The sequence below is a fragment of the Nerophis ophidion genome, linkage group LG05 (genome assembly GCF_033978795.1).
Source record: "Nerophis ophidion isolate RoL-2023_Sa linkage group LG05, RoL_Noph_v1.0, whole genome shotgun sequence".
NCBI lineage: Eukaryota > Metazoa > Chordata > Actinopteri > Syngnathiformes > Syngnathidae > Nerophis > Nerophis ophidion.
In genome coordinates, this window is record NC_084615.1 from 17,428,474 (window position 1) to 17,445,694 (window position 17,221).

The 17,221-nt window shown below is 40.7% G+C and overlaps 1 protein-coding gene across 1 annotated transcript; it reads right to left on the reverse strand.

The window, feature by feature from the left end:
• Positions 1 to 6,679: 6,679 nt before the first annotated feature.
• ccdc85b (coiled-coil domain containing 85B) lies at positions 6,680 to 12,610 on the reverse strand. Its single transcript, XM_061900250.1, has one exon. The coding sequence runs from the start codon at positions 12,077 to 12,079 to the stop codon at positions 11,477 to 11,479; it is 603 nt and encodes a 200-aa protein (XP_061756234.1). The 5' UTR covers positions 12,080 to 12,610; the 3' UTR covers positions 6,680 to 11,476.
• Between the last annotated feature and the right edge of the window lie 4,611 nt (positions 12,611 to 17,221).

Sequence of the window (17,221 nt, forward strand, 5' to 3'; positions counted from 1 at the left end):
CTAGCCACTTCGTCCAGCTCCTCCAGGGGGATCTTTAGGCGTTCCCAGGCCAGCCGAGAGACATAGTCTTCCCAACGTGTCCTGGGTCTTCCCCGTGGCCTCCTAGCGGTCGGACGTGCCCGAAACACCTCCCTACGGAGGCGTTCGGGTGGCATCCTGAGCAGATGCTCGAACCACCTTGTCAGGTTCACACACTGATGACATCTATTAAACATAACAAAAGGCAAGGAATCAAACAGACATAATTCAATTTAGACTCAGATCTGAGGAGAGACATGGCCACTGTACTATTTGTACAGTTCAGCACCACGCTTGGACGAAAAAGATTTAAGTCTACGACTCTACGTTATAAAAGCAGCTTCCATGAAATACTCACTCATTCACAAACAAGGATGGGGCGAGGGTCACCACTTTGTCGACAAATGCCTGAGCAAATTGTTAAAGAACAACATTTCTCAACCAACTATTGCAAGGAATTTAGGGATTACACCATCTACGCTTTATAATATCATCAAAAGGTTCAGAGAATCTGGAGAAATCACGGCACATAAGCCATGATATTACGGACCTTGGATCCCTAAGGCTGTACTGCATCAAAAAAACGACATCAGTGTGTAAAGGATATCACCACATGGGCTCAGGAATACTTCAGAAAACCACTGTCGGTAACTACAGTTGGTCGCTACATCAGTAAGTGCAAGTTAAAACTCTACTATACAAAGCCACAGCCATTTATCAACAACACCCAGAAATTCTTCGCTGGGCCCGAGCTCATCTAAAATGGACTAATGCAAAGTGGAAAATTGTTCTGTAGTCTGACGAGTCCACATTTAAAATTGCTTTTTGGAAACTGTGGATGTTGTGGCTCACGGACCAAAGAGGAAAAGAACCATGCGGATTGTTCTGGGCGCAAAGTTGAAAAGCCAGCATCTGTGATGGTATGGGGGTGTATTATTATTTGTTTATTATTATATACAATTTTACACAAGTGTCAAGTGCTCACACAACAGTCAAATATAACCTTGATAAGTAGATTTCAAACAGTTGTATTGGCTTTTTTTAGTAAGCTCAAATGGGAACACACCATTTAATGCTCATGAACCGTGTCTTATTGTGTGTCTCTACTTTATTCACTTTTTACACACACACTAACTGCACTTGTCCAAAATGCACACAAACTTCAAAGGGAACTTTAAGCATTTTAAATATTAAATAAATTCGATCAATACTGCCTATATGAGAGGCTTGATTTATGATGTAGGATAAACTTACAGGGAGCAGGGAAGCGAGGAAGCAGCAGATCACTCAATGTAAATATAGTAATAAATAGTCTGTCTGGGTTGGCACTTATGATAACAATATTACTAATACTTGGTATTAGTAATATTCAAGTCACCAAATGTAAATGGAGTATTGTTGGCCGTTTTTGAATGGTTATTTAGTGGATTTTTTTGGGCGTAATAGTATCAGTAATAAGCTGACTTTTATTTATTTAATATTTAAACTGCATTAAAAAATAAATCCATCCATTGTCATGCCTTTCATGATTGTTAATGATAGGCAAAAAAAAGAAGAAAAAAAAGTGCAGTTCTCCTTTAAAAAGGTAATCTATTTTGGTTTGCAGACTATTTCTAGTCTTGCACCCATCACTGCTTATCATGCTTTCCCTCCCTCCCCTCGCCTTTTTAGTCGGGGCATCAACAACATTAAAGGCCTACTGAAACCCACTACTATCGACCATGCAGTCTGATAGTTTATATCAATCAATCAATCAATGTTTACTTATATAGCCCTAAATCACTAGTGTCTCAAAGGGCTGCACAAACCACTACAACATCCTCGGTAGGCCCACATAAGGGCAAGGAAAACTCACACCCAGTGGGACGTCGGTGACAATGATGACTATGAGAACCTTGGAGAGGAGGAAAGTAATATCAATGATGAAATATTAACATTGCAACACATGCCAATATGGCCGGGTTAGTTTACTAAATTGCAATTTTAGATTTCGCGCAAATTATCCTGCTGAAAACGTCGCGTGACGTCACGCATTGTAGAGGACATTTTGTTCCAGCACCGTTCCCAGCTATAAATCGTCTCTTTACATCGCATAATTCCACAGTATTATGGACATCTGTGTTGCTGAATCTTCTGCAATTTGTTCAATGAATAATGGAGACGTCAAAGAAGAAAGCTGTAGGTGGGAAGTGGTGTATTGCGGCCGCCTTTAGCAACACAAACACAGCCGGTGTTTCAGTGTTTACACTCCCGAAAGATGACGGTGAAGCTTTACTATGAAATAGAGCGGTCAAGCGAACACGGTTGGATTGGACCACACACACAAAGTACAGTGTATTATGCAGCGATCATTTCGAAAGATCGTGTTTTGAAGAGGGTCCCTTGCGATGACTAGTCCGTAATTTTTGGCCCTAACCTTAGCCAATTAACCTTAGCCCCTGGTCTGGTGAGGGTCCACATTGAAAAGTACATTGATGGAGGTCTTGGAGGTTGTGCTTACCGACCGGGAAGCAATTTTATTTATCAAGCCTGGTTAGAGTGTCCGCCCTGAGATCAGTAGGGTCATCTGCGGTCCCCCTCTAAGGTTTCTCACGGTAAGTTTTTCCTTACCCTGATGTGGGATCTGAGGATGTCTTTGTGACTTGTGCAGCCCTTTGAGATAATTGTGATTTAGGGCTACATAAATAAACTTTGATTGATTAATTGTGACTCACCAATCATCTGTGGATGTTCTCTGTACATATGGATGTTCTCTTTCATCCAGGTCTTGTTTTTTCTCCATTTCTTTATATTTTTGGCCTAGATTCACAGTCCATTTTCTCTCCTTGTAGCTTTGATGAAAGCTACCTGGCTACATGGCTCTAAAAGTAGCTGAGCTACAGGAAAAGCTACTTGTTAAAAAAGTAGCTAAACTACTGGAAAATTTAAATAAACTTCTTATCTTAGTTACATGTAGCTTGCTACTGCCTATCACTGTGCTATGGTTAAAATCCTCCACGCAACACCTCCCCTCCAGACAGGCTAACCTCCTTTTCAACCTCCGAGGACAAAGTGCCAAACCGTGGGAGACCGGGCTTTCTGCTCTGCCGCGCCCTGTCTTTGGAACACTCTCCCTGACCACCTGAGGGCACCACAGACTGTGAATGCTTTTTTTTTTCTTTTAAAGGCTTTTGATAGATGTCTGCGTGCCAATTGTAGTTTATATATTATTTTACACACTGGGAGCAGCTTTTTGTTGATCTAGCTTCGTTTTTTTTAAATGCACCGTAGCACTTTGAGATTGTTTGTTCAATGTAAAGCGCTTTTACAAATAAAATCTATTATTAATATTATTACTTACATGATTTTAGTCTTTCGAAGCTCCTCTTGGACCACCAATTTTTGACCTGGGTGTTTTGTCCAATCCTAGTTACGGCCCCTTGCGCTCAGGTCTGTAGGTAACTTTAAGACGTGTAGCGAAGCAGGGCTGCATTTCCAAGAAGCGGATGCACGGAGACGGTATCAGCAGGTTTCTACTCACCGAGGGCAACCCGCCTGCTAAAAAGTGGCTTAGCAAGTGAGCCAGAACACTCTCCCTGACCACCTGAGGGCACCAGAGACTGTGAATGCTTTTTAAAAAAGGCTTTTGATAGATTTATGTGTGCTAATTCTAATTTTTATTTTATTTTACAAGCTGGGGCAGCTTTTTGTTGAGCTAGATTTGTGTTTTTTTTATGCACTGTAGCACTTTGAGATGGTTTGTTCAATGTAAAGTGCTTTTACAAATAAAATCTATTATTAATATTATTATTTACATGATTCTAGTCTTTCAAAGCTCCTCTTGGATCACCAATTTTTGTCCAATCCTAGTTACGGACCCTTGCGCTCACGTCTGTAGGTAACTTTAAGACGAGTAGCGAAGCAAGGCTGCATTTCCAAGAAGCGGATGCACGGAGACGGTATCAGGAGGTTTCTACTCACCGAGGGCAACGGGTTGCTCTGCTAAAAAGTGGGTTAGCGAGCGAGACAGATTGAGAGCTGGAGGGGAGAGCGTTCACGATGCCGTCACAGGAAGTGTGTCGCAGCAAAAATTAAAAAAATTAAAGCTGCAAGCAGCGATGGACCGTACCGACTTTTGCTGGTGTTTCCTGCCTTTACCAATTCAACATATCTTTACCTGCACATTACCTACCTTTCCTGCATCCTGGGGTCACACTGGTGCTTCTTTCTTTCACCCATACATGCTGGTGCTTCCTGCCATCACCCAGACAACATATCTTTACCTGCACATCACCTACCTTCTCTGTATCCTGGAGTCAAACTGGTGCCTCCTTTTTTCACCCAGTCAACATATTTTTACCCGCACAGTACCTACCTTCTCTGCATTGTGTAGTCACGCTGGTGCTCCCTGCTTTTAAGCGGCCATCTTGAGACGGCAGCAGCGCAGCGGTTCTTTGAAGGCTCGTAAAATCTAAACCGGAGCAGTTAGAAAAACTCTTTCCGGAACTTTTAAACAGAAGGGTTCAATCTCTTTCCTGTGCTAGTTTGAACTCGATACAACAAACGCGCACAGAGGAGATAATGTTTGAAAAAAGGTGACAGGTTTTTACAAAACTTTTGTTTTGAAGGGGTAGTTGCCAACTTCCTGTTGATTTTTGCTGAAGGATGTAAATGAATGAAATGTAGGTCAAAGTGAGACCTACATGGAGATTTTTGTTTCACGTCTCTCCGACATTCCTAAAAAGTTAAAGTTAACGTACCAATGATTGTCACACACACACTAGGTGTGGCGAAATTATTCTCTGCATTTGACTCATCACCCTTGTTCACCCCCTGAGAAGTCAGGGGAGCAGTGGGCAGCAGCAGTGCCACGCCCGGGAATCATTTTTGGTTATTTAACCCCCAATTCCAACCCTTAATGCTGAGTGCCAAGCAGGGAGGTAATGGGTCCCATTTTTATAGTCTTTGGTATGACTACCAGAAGTTACAAGCAGTTTTGTCTGTGTTTTATTCCTAGGGGGCGCTAGAGCGCAATATTGAGTCTTGGGGTTTGTTTGTTTTTAGTACATCGCAATTTTCACCAGTCCTGATGTGTGTGTCCAGTTTGGTGAGTTTTGAAGCTTTTTAAGGGGTTCAAATTACAGCTCAAAGAGGCAAAAATGACATTTTTTAGGAAACTTTTGTTTTGAAGGGGTTTTTGACAACTTCCTGTTGATTTTTGCTGAAGGATGTAAGTGAATGAAATGTAGGTCTAAGTGAGACCTACATAGAGGTTTTTGTTTCATGTCTCTCCGACATTCCTAAAAAGTTAAAGTTAAAGTACCATTGATTGTCACACACACACTAGGTGTGGCGAAATTATTCTCTGCATTTGACCCATCACCCTTGATCACCCCCTGGGAGGTGAGGGGAGCAGTGGGCAGCAGCGGTGTCGCGCCCAGGAATCATTTTTGGTTATTTAACCCCCAATTCCAACCCTTAATGCTGAGTGCCAAGCAGGGAGGTAATGGGTCCCATTTTTATAGTCTTTGGTATGACTACCAGAAGTTACAAGCAGTTTTGTCTGTGTTTTATTTCTAGGGGGCGCTAGAGCGCAATTTTTGAGTTTTGGAGTTTGTTTGTTTTATTACATCCCAATTTTCACCAGTCCTGATGTGTGTCCAGTTTGGTGAGTTTTGAAGCTTTTTAAGGGGGTCAAATTACAGCTCAAAGAGGCAAAAATTACATTTTTTTAGGAAACTTTTGTTATGAAGGGGTTTTTGCCAACTTTCTGTTGATTTTTACTGAAGGATGTAAGTGAATGAAATGTAGGTCTAAGTGAGACCTACATAGAGGTTTTTGTTTCATGTCTCTCCGACATTCCTAAAAAGTTAAAGTTAAAGTACCATTGATTGTCACACACACACTAGGTGTGGTGAAATTATTCTCTGCATTTGACCCATCACCCTTGATCACCCCCTGGGAGGTGATGGGAGCAGTGGGCAGCAGCGGTGCCGCGCCCGGGAATCATTTTTGGTTATTTAACCCCCAATTCCAACCCTTAATGCTGAGTGCCAAGCAGGGAGGTAATGGGTCCCATTTTTATAGTCTTTGGTATGACTACCAGAAGTTACAAGCAGTTTTGTCTGTGTTTTATTTCTAGGGGGCGCTAGAGCGCAATTTTTGAGTTTTGGAGTTTGTTTGTTTTATTACATCCCAATTTTCACCAGTCCTGATGTGTGTCCAGTTTGGTGAGTTTTGAAGCTTTTTAAGGGGGTCAAATTACAGCCCAAAGAGGCAAAAATTACATTTTTTTTAGGAAACTTTTGTTATGAAGGGGTTTTTGCCAACTTTCTGTTGATTTTTACTGAAGGATGTAAGTGAATGAAATGTAGGTCTAAGTCAGACGTACATAGAGGTGTTTGTTTCATGCCTCTACGACATTCCTAACAGACGTTACAAGCGGTTTTGTCTGTGTTTTTTCCTAGGGGGCGCTAGAGCGCAATTTGGAGTTTGGTTATTTTGATTAGATGGCAATTTTCGTCAGTGCTGATGTGTGTGTCAAATCTGGTGAGGGTCAAATTACAGCTCAAAGAGGCGGCGGTGTAATAATAATAATAATAAAACCTTAGAAATACAATAGGGTCCTCTGTCCCTAAGGGACATTCGGTCCCTAAAAAAAAAATCTATGTTTCCCACCAAGAAGTGTGTCATCGCACTGTTGTGTTTATTCACACACTACAGCCTGCTAGATCCTCTCCTGATGTCAACTCAAAGGTTACTTCTTAATGCCAGTCCTTACATAGAAACCAAGTAGGGTCAAAGGTCAAACCATCCTTAATGTTACAGCTTAAATACAAAGCATACAGTGAAGAAAAACAACCTGGGCTGCGTTCACACTCCTGGTTCTGCACCCCAACATTTTATTTGTTTATTTTTTTTAAACTACACGGTGCACATGTTGGTGCGGTTCACTACGCTGGTTTATTTCTGTCCTGGGACCAAAGGCTGCGCGACTGAACGTAGGTCTAGTGGTAAAAAAAATGCATTTTTTGTTTCATTTTAACAAAAAATTCTTAGCGTTCATTAAATATATGTTTACTATTGCAATTTAGTCCTTAAATAAATGCTAAATGGGTTATACTTGTATAGCGCTTTTCTACCTTCAAGGTACTCAAAGCACTTTGACACTATTTCCACACTGATGGCCCTAACCATGACCCATCAGGAGCAAGGGTGAAGTGTCTTTCCCAAGGACATAACAGATATGACCAGATTGGTTGAAGGTGGGGATCAAACCAGGAAATCTCAGGTTGCTGGCACGGCCACTCACCTAACCGCACCACGCCGTCCCCGGGAGCGTATCTAGTCAATACTACTATGATTACATCGATATTTTTTTAGCATCACACACCTGAAACAGTTATCAATACTAGTTATTACTTATCCATTCATTTAATCCATCTATATCAGTAGTCCACAACTTGGGGGGGATTCTTTTTTTTTTTTGTCATGAAAAAGGGAGTTTTTTTGGGGTTAGTGCACTAATTGTAAGTGTATCCTGTGTTTTTTTATGTTGATTTAATGAAAAAATAAAAAATGAATAAAAAATTATTCTGCGGCCCGGTACCAATCGAGCCCGGTGGTTGGGGACCAGTGATCTATATCAGTGGTCCCCAACCACCGGGCCGCAGCCCGGTAGCGGGCCGCGGCCCGATTGGTACCGGGCCGCAGAATAATTTTTTTATAAAAAATGTTTTTTTTTTCCCATTAAATCAACATAAAAAACCAAATATACACTTTCAATTAGTGTAAAAACCACAAAACCTCCCTTTTTCATGACAAAAACGTCCCTTTTTTATGACAAAGAAAAAAAAAAAAGAAAAAAAAGGACACCCCCCCCCCCGGGCCGCGGGACAAATTATTAAGCGTTGACTGGTCGCAGATACAAAAAGGTTGGGGACCAGTGATCTATATGACCCTCCCTAGTGTGCCCCTGATTGGCTCGCCAGTGTCTGACCATGTCTGTGACCCAGACCGCTCTGGCTGCAGTGCCCTCTGCTGGTTGTTCAAGGGAGTGTGTAACCCCGTGTGCAAACTCGGTCACATTTAAATAAAATAGTGAACATACCAGACTGTTTGTCTTTTAGTAGTAAGTAAACAAACAAAGACTCGTAATCAGTCTGCTGACGTATGCAGTAAAATATTGTCATTTATCTACCTATTATTTTGTACACAAGCTGTAAATATTGATTATTAATCTACTTGTTCATCTACTGTTATTATCTGCTTATTTTCCTTTTTCGACACTTCTGTTAAAATGTAATAATCACTTATTCTTCTCTTTTTTGATACTTTACATTAGTTTTGGATGATACCACACATTTAGGTATCGATGCGATACCAAGTAGTTACAGGATCATACATTGGTCACATTCAAAGTCCTCAAAGTACCTCCTCTGTACTTTTTAGAGGGGGTATAGTACCGAATATAGGGCTTCACGGTGGCAGAGGGGTTAGTGCGTCTGCCTCACAATACGAAGCTCCTGCAGTCCTGGGTTCAAATCCAGGCTCGGGATCTTTCTGTGTGGACTTTGCATGTTCTCCCCGTGAATGCGTGGGTTCCCTCCGGGTACTCCGGCTTCCTCCCACTTCCAAAGACATGCACCTGGGGATAGGTTGATTGGCAACACTAAATTGGCCCTAGTGTGTGAATGTGAGTGTGAATGTTGTCTGTCTATCTGTGTTGGCCCTGCGATGAGGTGGCGACTTGTCCAGGGTGTACCCCGCCTTCCGCCCGATTGTAGCTGAGATAGGCGCCAGCGACCCCACAAGGGAATAAGCGGTAGAAAATGGATGGATGGATGGATAGTACCGAATATGATTAATTAGAATCGCGGTACTATACTACACTATACCGTACAACACTACTTAGGTCATGTTTGTATTCAGATCTTTGTATTCCCCTAAGAGCTTCTAAAATACTATTTTGAAGAGTGGAGTTTTCTCACACGTTCCCATTGGAATGCTTGAATATTGGATTGAATATGTGTCATTTTTTCGAATTCTGCTATTTTTGCCAGTTATTTTCCCCAAAAATTTACAAAATATATTTCTAAAGAGCAGTGTTGTCTCCCGTTCAATCATTCATATATGGAATTAAATACGTGAGTTACATTTTACCATTCCGCTATATTTTTCTGCGAATGTTCACCAAAAAGCCTCTAAAAGCTACTTTTGAAGAAATACTTAATACTTAATTGAATTGAATTTGTGGGGTGACTAGGAATGATGTCACTTTAATGGCATATATTTCCCCAAAAGCGTGTAAAAATATTTCTAAAGAGCGGTGTTGTCTTACATTAACATTTGATAATTTAAACATTGAATTGAATATTTCGATAAAATATATATATGTATATATACATACATGTATGTATATATACACACACATATATACTATACACACATATATACAGTATATCCATCCATCCATCCATTCATTTTCTACCCTTTATACTCTTTCCAGGTCGTAGGGAGCGCTGGTTTTTGATTGATTAGATGCCTATCTCAGCTACAATCGGGCGGAAGGCGGGGTACACCCTGGACAAATTGCCACAATATCGCAGGGCCAACACATATATACATACATATATATATATATACACACATATATATATACATACATACATATGTATATATACATAAATACAAATATATATATATATATATATATATATATATACATACATACACATATACAAATGTATATATACACATATATACAAATATATGTATATATGGGCTGTGTGTGTGTGTGTGTATATATATATCTATTAGGACGGTGCACAAAAATTTCGGTTCGGTACATACCTCGGTTCAGAAGTCACGGTTCGGTTCATTTTCGGTACAGTAAAAAAACAACAAAATATCAATTTTTGGGTTATTTATTTACCAAATTTTCAAAATCTTCCACCAAAAATGTATTTCTAAGTGGAATATTTGATGTGAAGTAATGGGAACCTTGGATAGGTCAATAATTCATAACAACATTGATTTTGATTCAATATTATGTTTTGAGCAATGACAGTTTGAAAGAAAAAAAAAACAGCTTTGTTTTATTAGTCAACATTGCAACTTTTCGTAAATTACATTTAACTTTTTTATTTCATTTTTGTTATGTTTTTGTTTATTTTAATAGTATTTTTAGAATGTGCCGTGGGCCTTTAAAACATTAGCTGTGGGCCGCAAATGGCCTTCGGGGCACACTTTTGACACCCCTGCTGTAGATAATAAAAAATAAAATCTGATAAATCTATGGATAAAAAGCAGAACCTGGCGACACATGCGCGTTTATCATAACTGTCTCACTCTCTCTGTCCCTGCCCCTCCCTCCCGAATCCTGCTGCAGCACAATTTGTTTTGTTCTTAACCCCGTCTTAACCCTGTCCATACATTGTCAACACACGCAACCCTAACTTTAAATGCCGGACATTTGCGGCATTAAAGAAACACCACCCGGACAGCCCCGCAAAGGAGGACATACCCGCTGAAAAGAGGAGGTATGGTCAGTTTATCGAAGCCGGGTCGCTGCTAGCTTGCCGTGTGTTGTGCCTCGCTGTGCATTGTTTACACAACGTGCGCTACGCTACTTAGCCACATTTTTTTTTAACCCAATCCGGCACCCGAGTCAAAAGGTTTGAGGACCCCTGGACTAAACGAAGCAAAACAAAATAAATCATAGCTTTTTTCTAACAGTTTTAAGCTTTAGAGACTTTGGTCCACATTTGAGCTCACGTGAACCGCACCAGAATTTCCTTGCAATTGGACCATAGCAGCAAAACAGGACCAGCGTGAACGCAGCCCGACTTAGGGAACGTCAACAACTTAGGGAACGTCAATAGCAACAAAGTAAAAATGAATAGAAGTGAATAAAAACCATCCAGTTTGATACAAATACCTTCCAGTTGTTGGTTTTCTAAAAAGTGTCAAACCGTCAGTTCTGAGTGAGGTCCAAAGACATCTGTTATCGGGTCTTGGCGCAAGCTGGTACCTGCTGTAAACCTGAAGGGTTGACAAAAGGACCGCCATGCATGTCCTATCCTGAGGCAGAAAATATTACACATTGTCGGGACCTTGGATAACAAAGACCGTCTTATTTCAGTGCCATCGGGATTCCACGGACTGAATATGGCTCGAAAAAAACGGATTGAAATCCATCTTGGATTTGAAGATCAGCGTCCAGTGCAAGAGAAGAAAAGGCTTTTTTCTACCAGTGTAGGCTCGTCCAGTGCATGAAATATTTCAGGTCACCCACTTTTCTTTCAACAACAAACCACTGAAAAAGGAGAATTGAAGTCGTTAGAAAAAACTGTAAAATTGCCCTAGAAGTGGCAAACATCTATGAAATGTCAGCGTTCAAAAAGGCTCGATTGGAAATGACAAAGCCGTCTAGCCCTCGGCGTGCGAGTTTAAGCCCCTTCCCCCGCGGGGACCGCCGTCAGTCGTCGGGCGAGCACACCAGGTGGAGCTGGTCCGGACTTCCCACGCTGCCCGTGCTGGAGCTCCCGTCCCCCAGGTCCCGGGCCACCATGCAGGGCAGGGCCAGCTCGGTGGAGCCGCCGGGGCTGGAGTCGCCCCGGCTGACGCACTCCTCCTCCAGCACCAGGCACAGCTCCTTCAGGTCCAGGTTCTCCTTCACCAGGCCGTCCTGCAGGCGCTCCAGCTCGGCCAGCTTCTTCAGGTAGCCGCCCAGGTCCTCGCGCATCACCTTGGCGGCGTGGTGGCCGAACAGCTGCCACTCCCGCGACAGCTTCTTCACCTTCAGCCGGTCGTCGTCCAGGAAGCAGCACAGGTCCCTCAGCTCCACGTTCTCCTCCTGCAGACGCTGGTTGATGACTTTCAGCTCCCGGATCTCCAGGAGGTGGCCCTGCAGCTGCTTGTTCACCTCCTTGATGAGCCGCCCGCGCTGGATGAGGGCCGAGATCTTCTCCGACTCCTCCTTGCGCAGGCGGCTCAGGAGCTCCTCTTTGGTGCACGCCAACAGGTCCTGGTCGGACATCTTCGACAGCTCCCGGTTGGGGAGCTCACTTTCGGTGCTCATCTTCTCTTGGAAGGGCTCGGGGGGGTTCCTGAGGACGGAAAGGCGGTTCAGGAGCTCAACACCGTCATCCGGGTGCTAACATCACACTCGGATAGAAGAAGATCTACAACCCGGGATGCTCCTCCAATGCATGCCCAAAATGCAACCTTCTTTCTCCAGGCCTCCACGGGGATTGTGCCTTTTTTTTTTTTTTTTTCAAAACGTCTTTAGAAAAGAGCAGCTTGCAATAAACCAAACATCCCTCAGTCCGTCTTTTTTTAATCCACTAGGCTGTGATGATGTGTTTTTTTTTTTTTTTTTACCGATTGTCCTCCGCTCGCCTCGGCTCAATGAACTCCCCCAGGTCCGTAAGGGGGGGGCGGGCGGGGTGGAGAAAGCAGTGGATTCTCACGACCAGGCGTGTAAAAACAAACTGTAAAAAATAGCCAGCTTCATTGCAGGATTTGCGCTCACCGCCGGGCTGGAAAGGTCCGCACAACAATGTCCGCCTCCGCCACTTTCACGGTTGTGGCTCTGCTTGTGGCTAACGGCATCAAGCTGGAGAGTTTACCGGAAACGTCTGTGCCGGTGCTTCAAAGCAAAAGCACGCATGTTATAATGTTCAAGCTCAAGCGACAGATTGTTGGTAAAATAGACACACGTTTACTCATTAATAAATTAGGTTTAGCGTTAAAGCAGTATTGTTTGACAATTTTCCCTCCAATCTTTGTTTTTCGCTATTCAATAGTGTTTTATTTTTGTATTTTGCAGGAAACACTCAGCGTTCCGCCTCCGCCACTTTCACTGTTATGACTCTGCTAGCAGCTAACGGTATTAAGCTAGAGACTTTACAGGAACCTTTTGTGCCGGTGCTTCAAAACAAAAGCACACATGTTATAATGTTCATGCGCTAGCGACAGATTGTTAGTGAAAATGACACACATTTACTCTTTGATTTAAGATATTTACAGTTAAAGTGGTATTTTTCAAATATTTCCTTCCAATCTTTATTTTTTACTATTCAAAAGTGTTTTATTGTTTTATTCTACAGGAAACACTCAGCCTTTGTATTCCACTCCTGAACAGTGGTAATGTTTTGTTTTTTTTATCTGGGGAAGGTGATAAATATTTGTAATCTCTTTAGGACGCTCCCTGTCTGATCTTTGTATCGAATAAAACAATAGACTTAGACTCAATTTTTATTGTCATTCAAATTTTAACTTTACAGTACAGTAAAGCACAACATTTTGTTGCATTAGCTCATGGTAGTGCAGGATAAAAATAAAAAAAAAACAAGGTGGAGATATAAATAGAAGTGTACTAAAAGTGTATTTATTTATTTTTTAACAACAAAGACCTGCTTCATATTTGCACAGGTTTAATCTCAACCATAGAAAGGAAACACAGGCACAATAGATTAAATACAATTAGAGTCAAAGCGTATTTTTAAAATGTTTTTTTCCAATCTTTATTTTAGCGGCTAACAGCATCAAGCTGGAGTCTTTGCCGGAAACTTTTGTGCCGGTGCTTCAAAACAAAAGCACACAAGTTATAACGTTCAAGCGCTATTGAGAGATTGTTTGTGAAAGGGACATAAATTTACTTTTTAATGTAATATATTTACAGTTAAAGTGGTATTTTTTATTATTTCCTTCCAATCTTTATTTTTCTCTATTCAAAAGTGTTTTATTGTTTTATTTTACAGGAAACACTCAGCGTTTGTATTTGACTGCTGAACAGTGGTAATGTTTTTTTTAATCTGGAGAAGGTAATAAATATTTGTAATCTCTTTTGGACGTACAGATAAGAACGAAATTTTGTTATTAGCTCATGGTAGCGCAGGATAAAAAATAAATAAGGTGCAGATATGAATAGAAGGGTACTAAAAGTGCCTTTTTTTTTTTTTTTAACAAACAAGACCTGCTTCATATTTGCACATATTTAATCTCAACCATAGAAAGGAAACACGGGCACATTAAATTAAATACAATTAGAGTCTAAGTGTATTTTTAAAATGTTTTCTTCCAATTTTTATTTAAGCGGCTAACGGCATCAAGCTAGAGTCTTTACAGGAAACGTTTTTGCTGGTGCTTCAAAACAAAAGCACACATGTTATAATGTTCAAATGCTAGTGACAGATTGTTGGTAAAATAGACACACGCTTACTCTTTCCTAAACTATGTTTAGCGTTAAAGCGGTATTTTTTAACAAATTTCCCTTCAATCTTTGTTTTTCGCTATTCAATAGTGTTTTATTTTTTTATTTTGCAGGAAACAGCGTTCCACCTCCGCCACTTTCACGGTTGTGACTGTACTAGCAGCTAACGGAATCAAACTGGAGACTTTACCGGAAACTTTTGTGCCGGTGCTTCAAAACAAAAGCACAGATGTTGCAATGTTTTAGCTCAAGCGACAGGTTGTAGATAAAAGAGACACATGTTTACTTTTTCATAAATTATATTTAAAGTTAGAGCCGTATTTTTATATTTTTTTCTTCCAATTTCTATTTTTCTCTATTCAAGAGTGTTTTATTTTTTTATTCTACAGGAAACACTCAGCGTTTGTATTCGACTGCTGAACAGTGGTATTGTTTTTTGTTTTTTGTTTTTTGTTTTATCTGGGGAAGGTAATAAATATTTGTAATCTCTTTAGGACGCTCCCAGTCTGATGTTTGTATCGAAAACATCATAAAAAAACAATAGATTTAGACTTAGACTTCCTTTTTATTGTCATTCAAATTAGAAATTTACAGTACAGATAAGAACGAAATTTTGTTATTAGCTCATGGTAGTGCAGAATAAAAAATAAATAAGGTGCAGATATAAATAGAAGTGTACTAAAAGTGAACTTTTTTTTTTTTTAACAAATAAGACCTGCTTCATATTTGCACAGATTTAATCTCAACCATAGAAAGGAAACACGGGCACATTAAACTAAATACAATTAGAGTCAAAGCGTATTTTTAAATGTTTTTCTTCCAATCTTTATTTCAGCGGCTAACGGCATCAAGCTAGAGACTTTACAGGAAACGTTTGTGCCGCTGCTTCAAAACAAAAGCACACATGTTATAATGTTCAAGCTCAAGCGACAGGTTGTTGGTAAAAGACACACACATTTACTTTAGCATTAAATAAATCTACAGTTAAAGCGGTATTTTTAAAATATTTTCTCTTCCAATCTTTATTTTTTACTATTCAACAGTGTTTTATTCTTTTATTTTACAGGAAACACTCAGCGTTTGTATTCGACTTTTGAACAGATGTAATATTTTTTTTTTTTATCAGGGAAAGGTGATATTTGGTGTATCACAAACAATGATCCAGCAACTGACACAAGACAAAGCAGGTACAAAAAGGAGCAGGCTGATTGGCAAGGGGTGTGGCCAGGTGGCAATCAGACGCAGCTGAGGAGGAACACAGCACTCAGGGAACAAGACAGGAAGCTGACAAAATAAGAGCACTAGACAGGAACTAAAGACAGGAAATACTAAACACAGAGGAAACAGACAAATGCAGAGGAAAAAACTAAAACGTAGACAAACTGTCAGGGGAAAGCCTGACAATTAGTTTCCACCTTGTCTCCAAGTCACGCCCCGGTCCTCAGTTCGCACACCTGCTGGTTAATCATCACTGCTAGTATTTAAAGGGGAACATTATCACCAGACCTATGTAAGCGTCAATATATACCTTGATGTTGCAGAAAAAGGACCCTATATTTTTTTAACCCATTTCCGAACTCTAAATGGGTGAATTTTGGCAAATTAAACGCCTTTCTACTATTCGCTCTCGAGGTAATCAATCTGCCATTTTCTCAAACACATTACAAACACCGAGTCAAATCAGCTCTGTTATTTTCCGTTTTTTCGACTGTTTTCCGTACCTTGGAGACATCATGCCTTGTCTGTGTGTTGTCGGAGGGTGTAACAACACAATCAGGGACGGATTCAAATTGATTTACGTGGAGTGTGCATCGATTAGCACTGCATGCTAATCTATGCTAACATAGTATTTAGTCTAGCTGTATGTACATATTGCATCGTTATGCCTCATGTGTAGCTATATTTACATCCAGCCTTTCCCTCCACCCACGTTTAATGCCAAACAAACACTTACCAATCGACGGATTTAAGTGCACCAGTGTCAAAAGATGCGAAAGTCCCTCGTTTGTTCTGCACATTTTACCGACAATGCTACGACAGACATGGCACAGAGAAATGTGTGGATATCCTGCGACACTCAAAGCAGATGCATTTCCAACAATAAAGTCAACGAAATCACAAAGGTGAGTTTTGTTGATGTTATTGACTTATGTGTTAATCAGACATATTTGGTCGCGGCATGACTGCCAGCTAATCGATGCTTACATGCTATTTAGGCTAGCTGAATGTACATTTGTAGCTATATTTGAATCCAACCTTTCCCTCCACCCACATTTAATGCCAAACAAACACCAATCGACGGATTTAAGTTGCTCCAGTGGTCAAAAGATGCAATTGTTGGTTAGAAGGCGATCGCCAAATAGCTTCAATAGCTATTCGCTCAATAGCTTCAATTTCTTCTTCGATTTCATTTTCGCTATCTGCCTCCATACTCCAACCATCCGTTTCAATACATGCGTAATCTGTTGAATGGCTTAAGCCGCTGAAATCCGAGTCTGAATCCAAGCTAATGTCGCTATATCTTGCTGTGCTATCCGCCATGTTGTTTGTATTGGCGTCACTATGTGATGTCACAGGAAAATGGACGGTGGATTTACAGATAGCGAAAATCAGGCACTTTAAAGTATTTTTTTCGGGATATTCCATGATGGGTCAAATTTTGAAAAAAACTTTGAAAAATAAAATATGCCACTGGGAACTGATTTTTATTGGTTTTAACCCTTCTGAAATTGTGATAATGTTCCCCTTTAAGCCACAGTTGCCTGATAGTAAGTCTGGCAACTTTACCTACCTACACATCCCGTATTCATCTGCTTCCTTCCTTGCCATGCTGTTCGTTTTTGTCCACGCCACGTAAGTTTTGTATTTATGCCTCAGTGCAAGTTTTGTTTTTTCATGCCACAGTGCAAGTGTTTTTGTTTCATGTTTGTAGTTTCTAGCCTTTATGTTAGTCTTTTGTTTTTTGTAGCCTAGAATTCGTACCTCCTTGTGAGCGCTTTTTGTTTG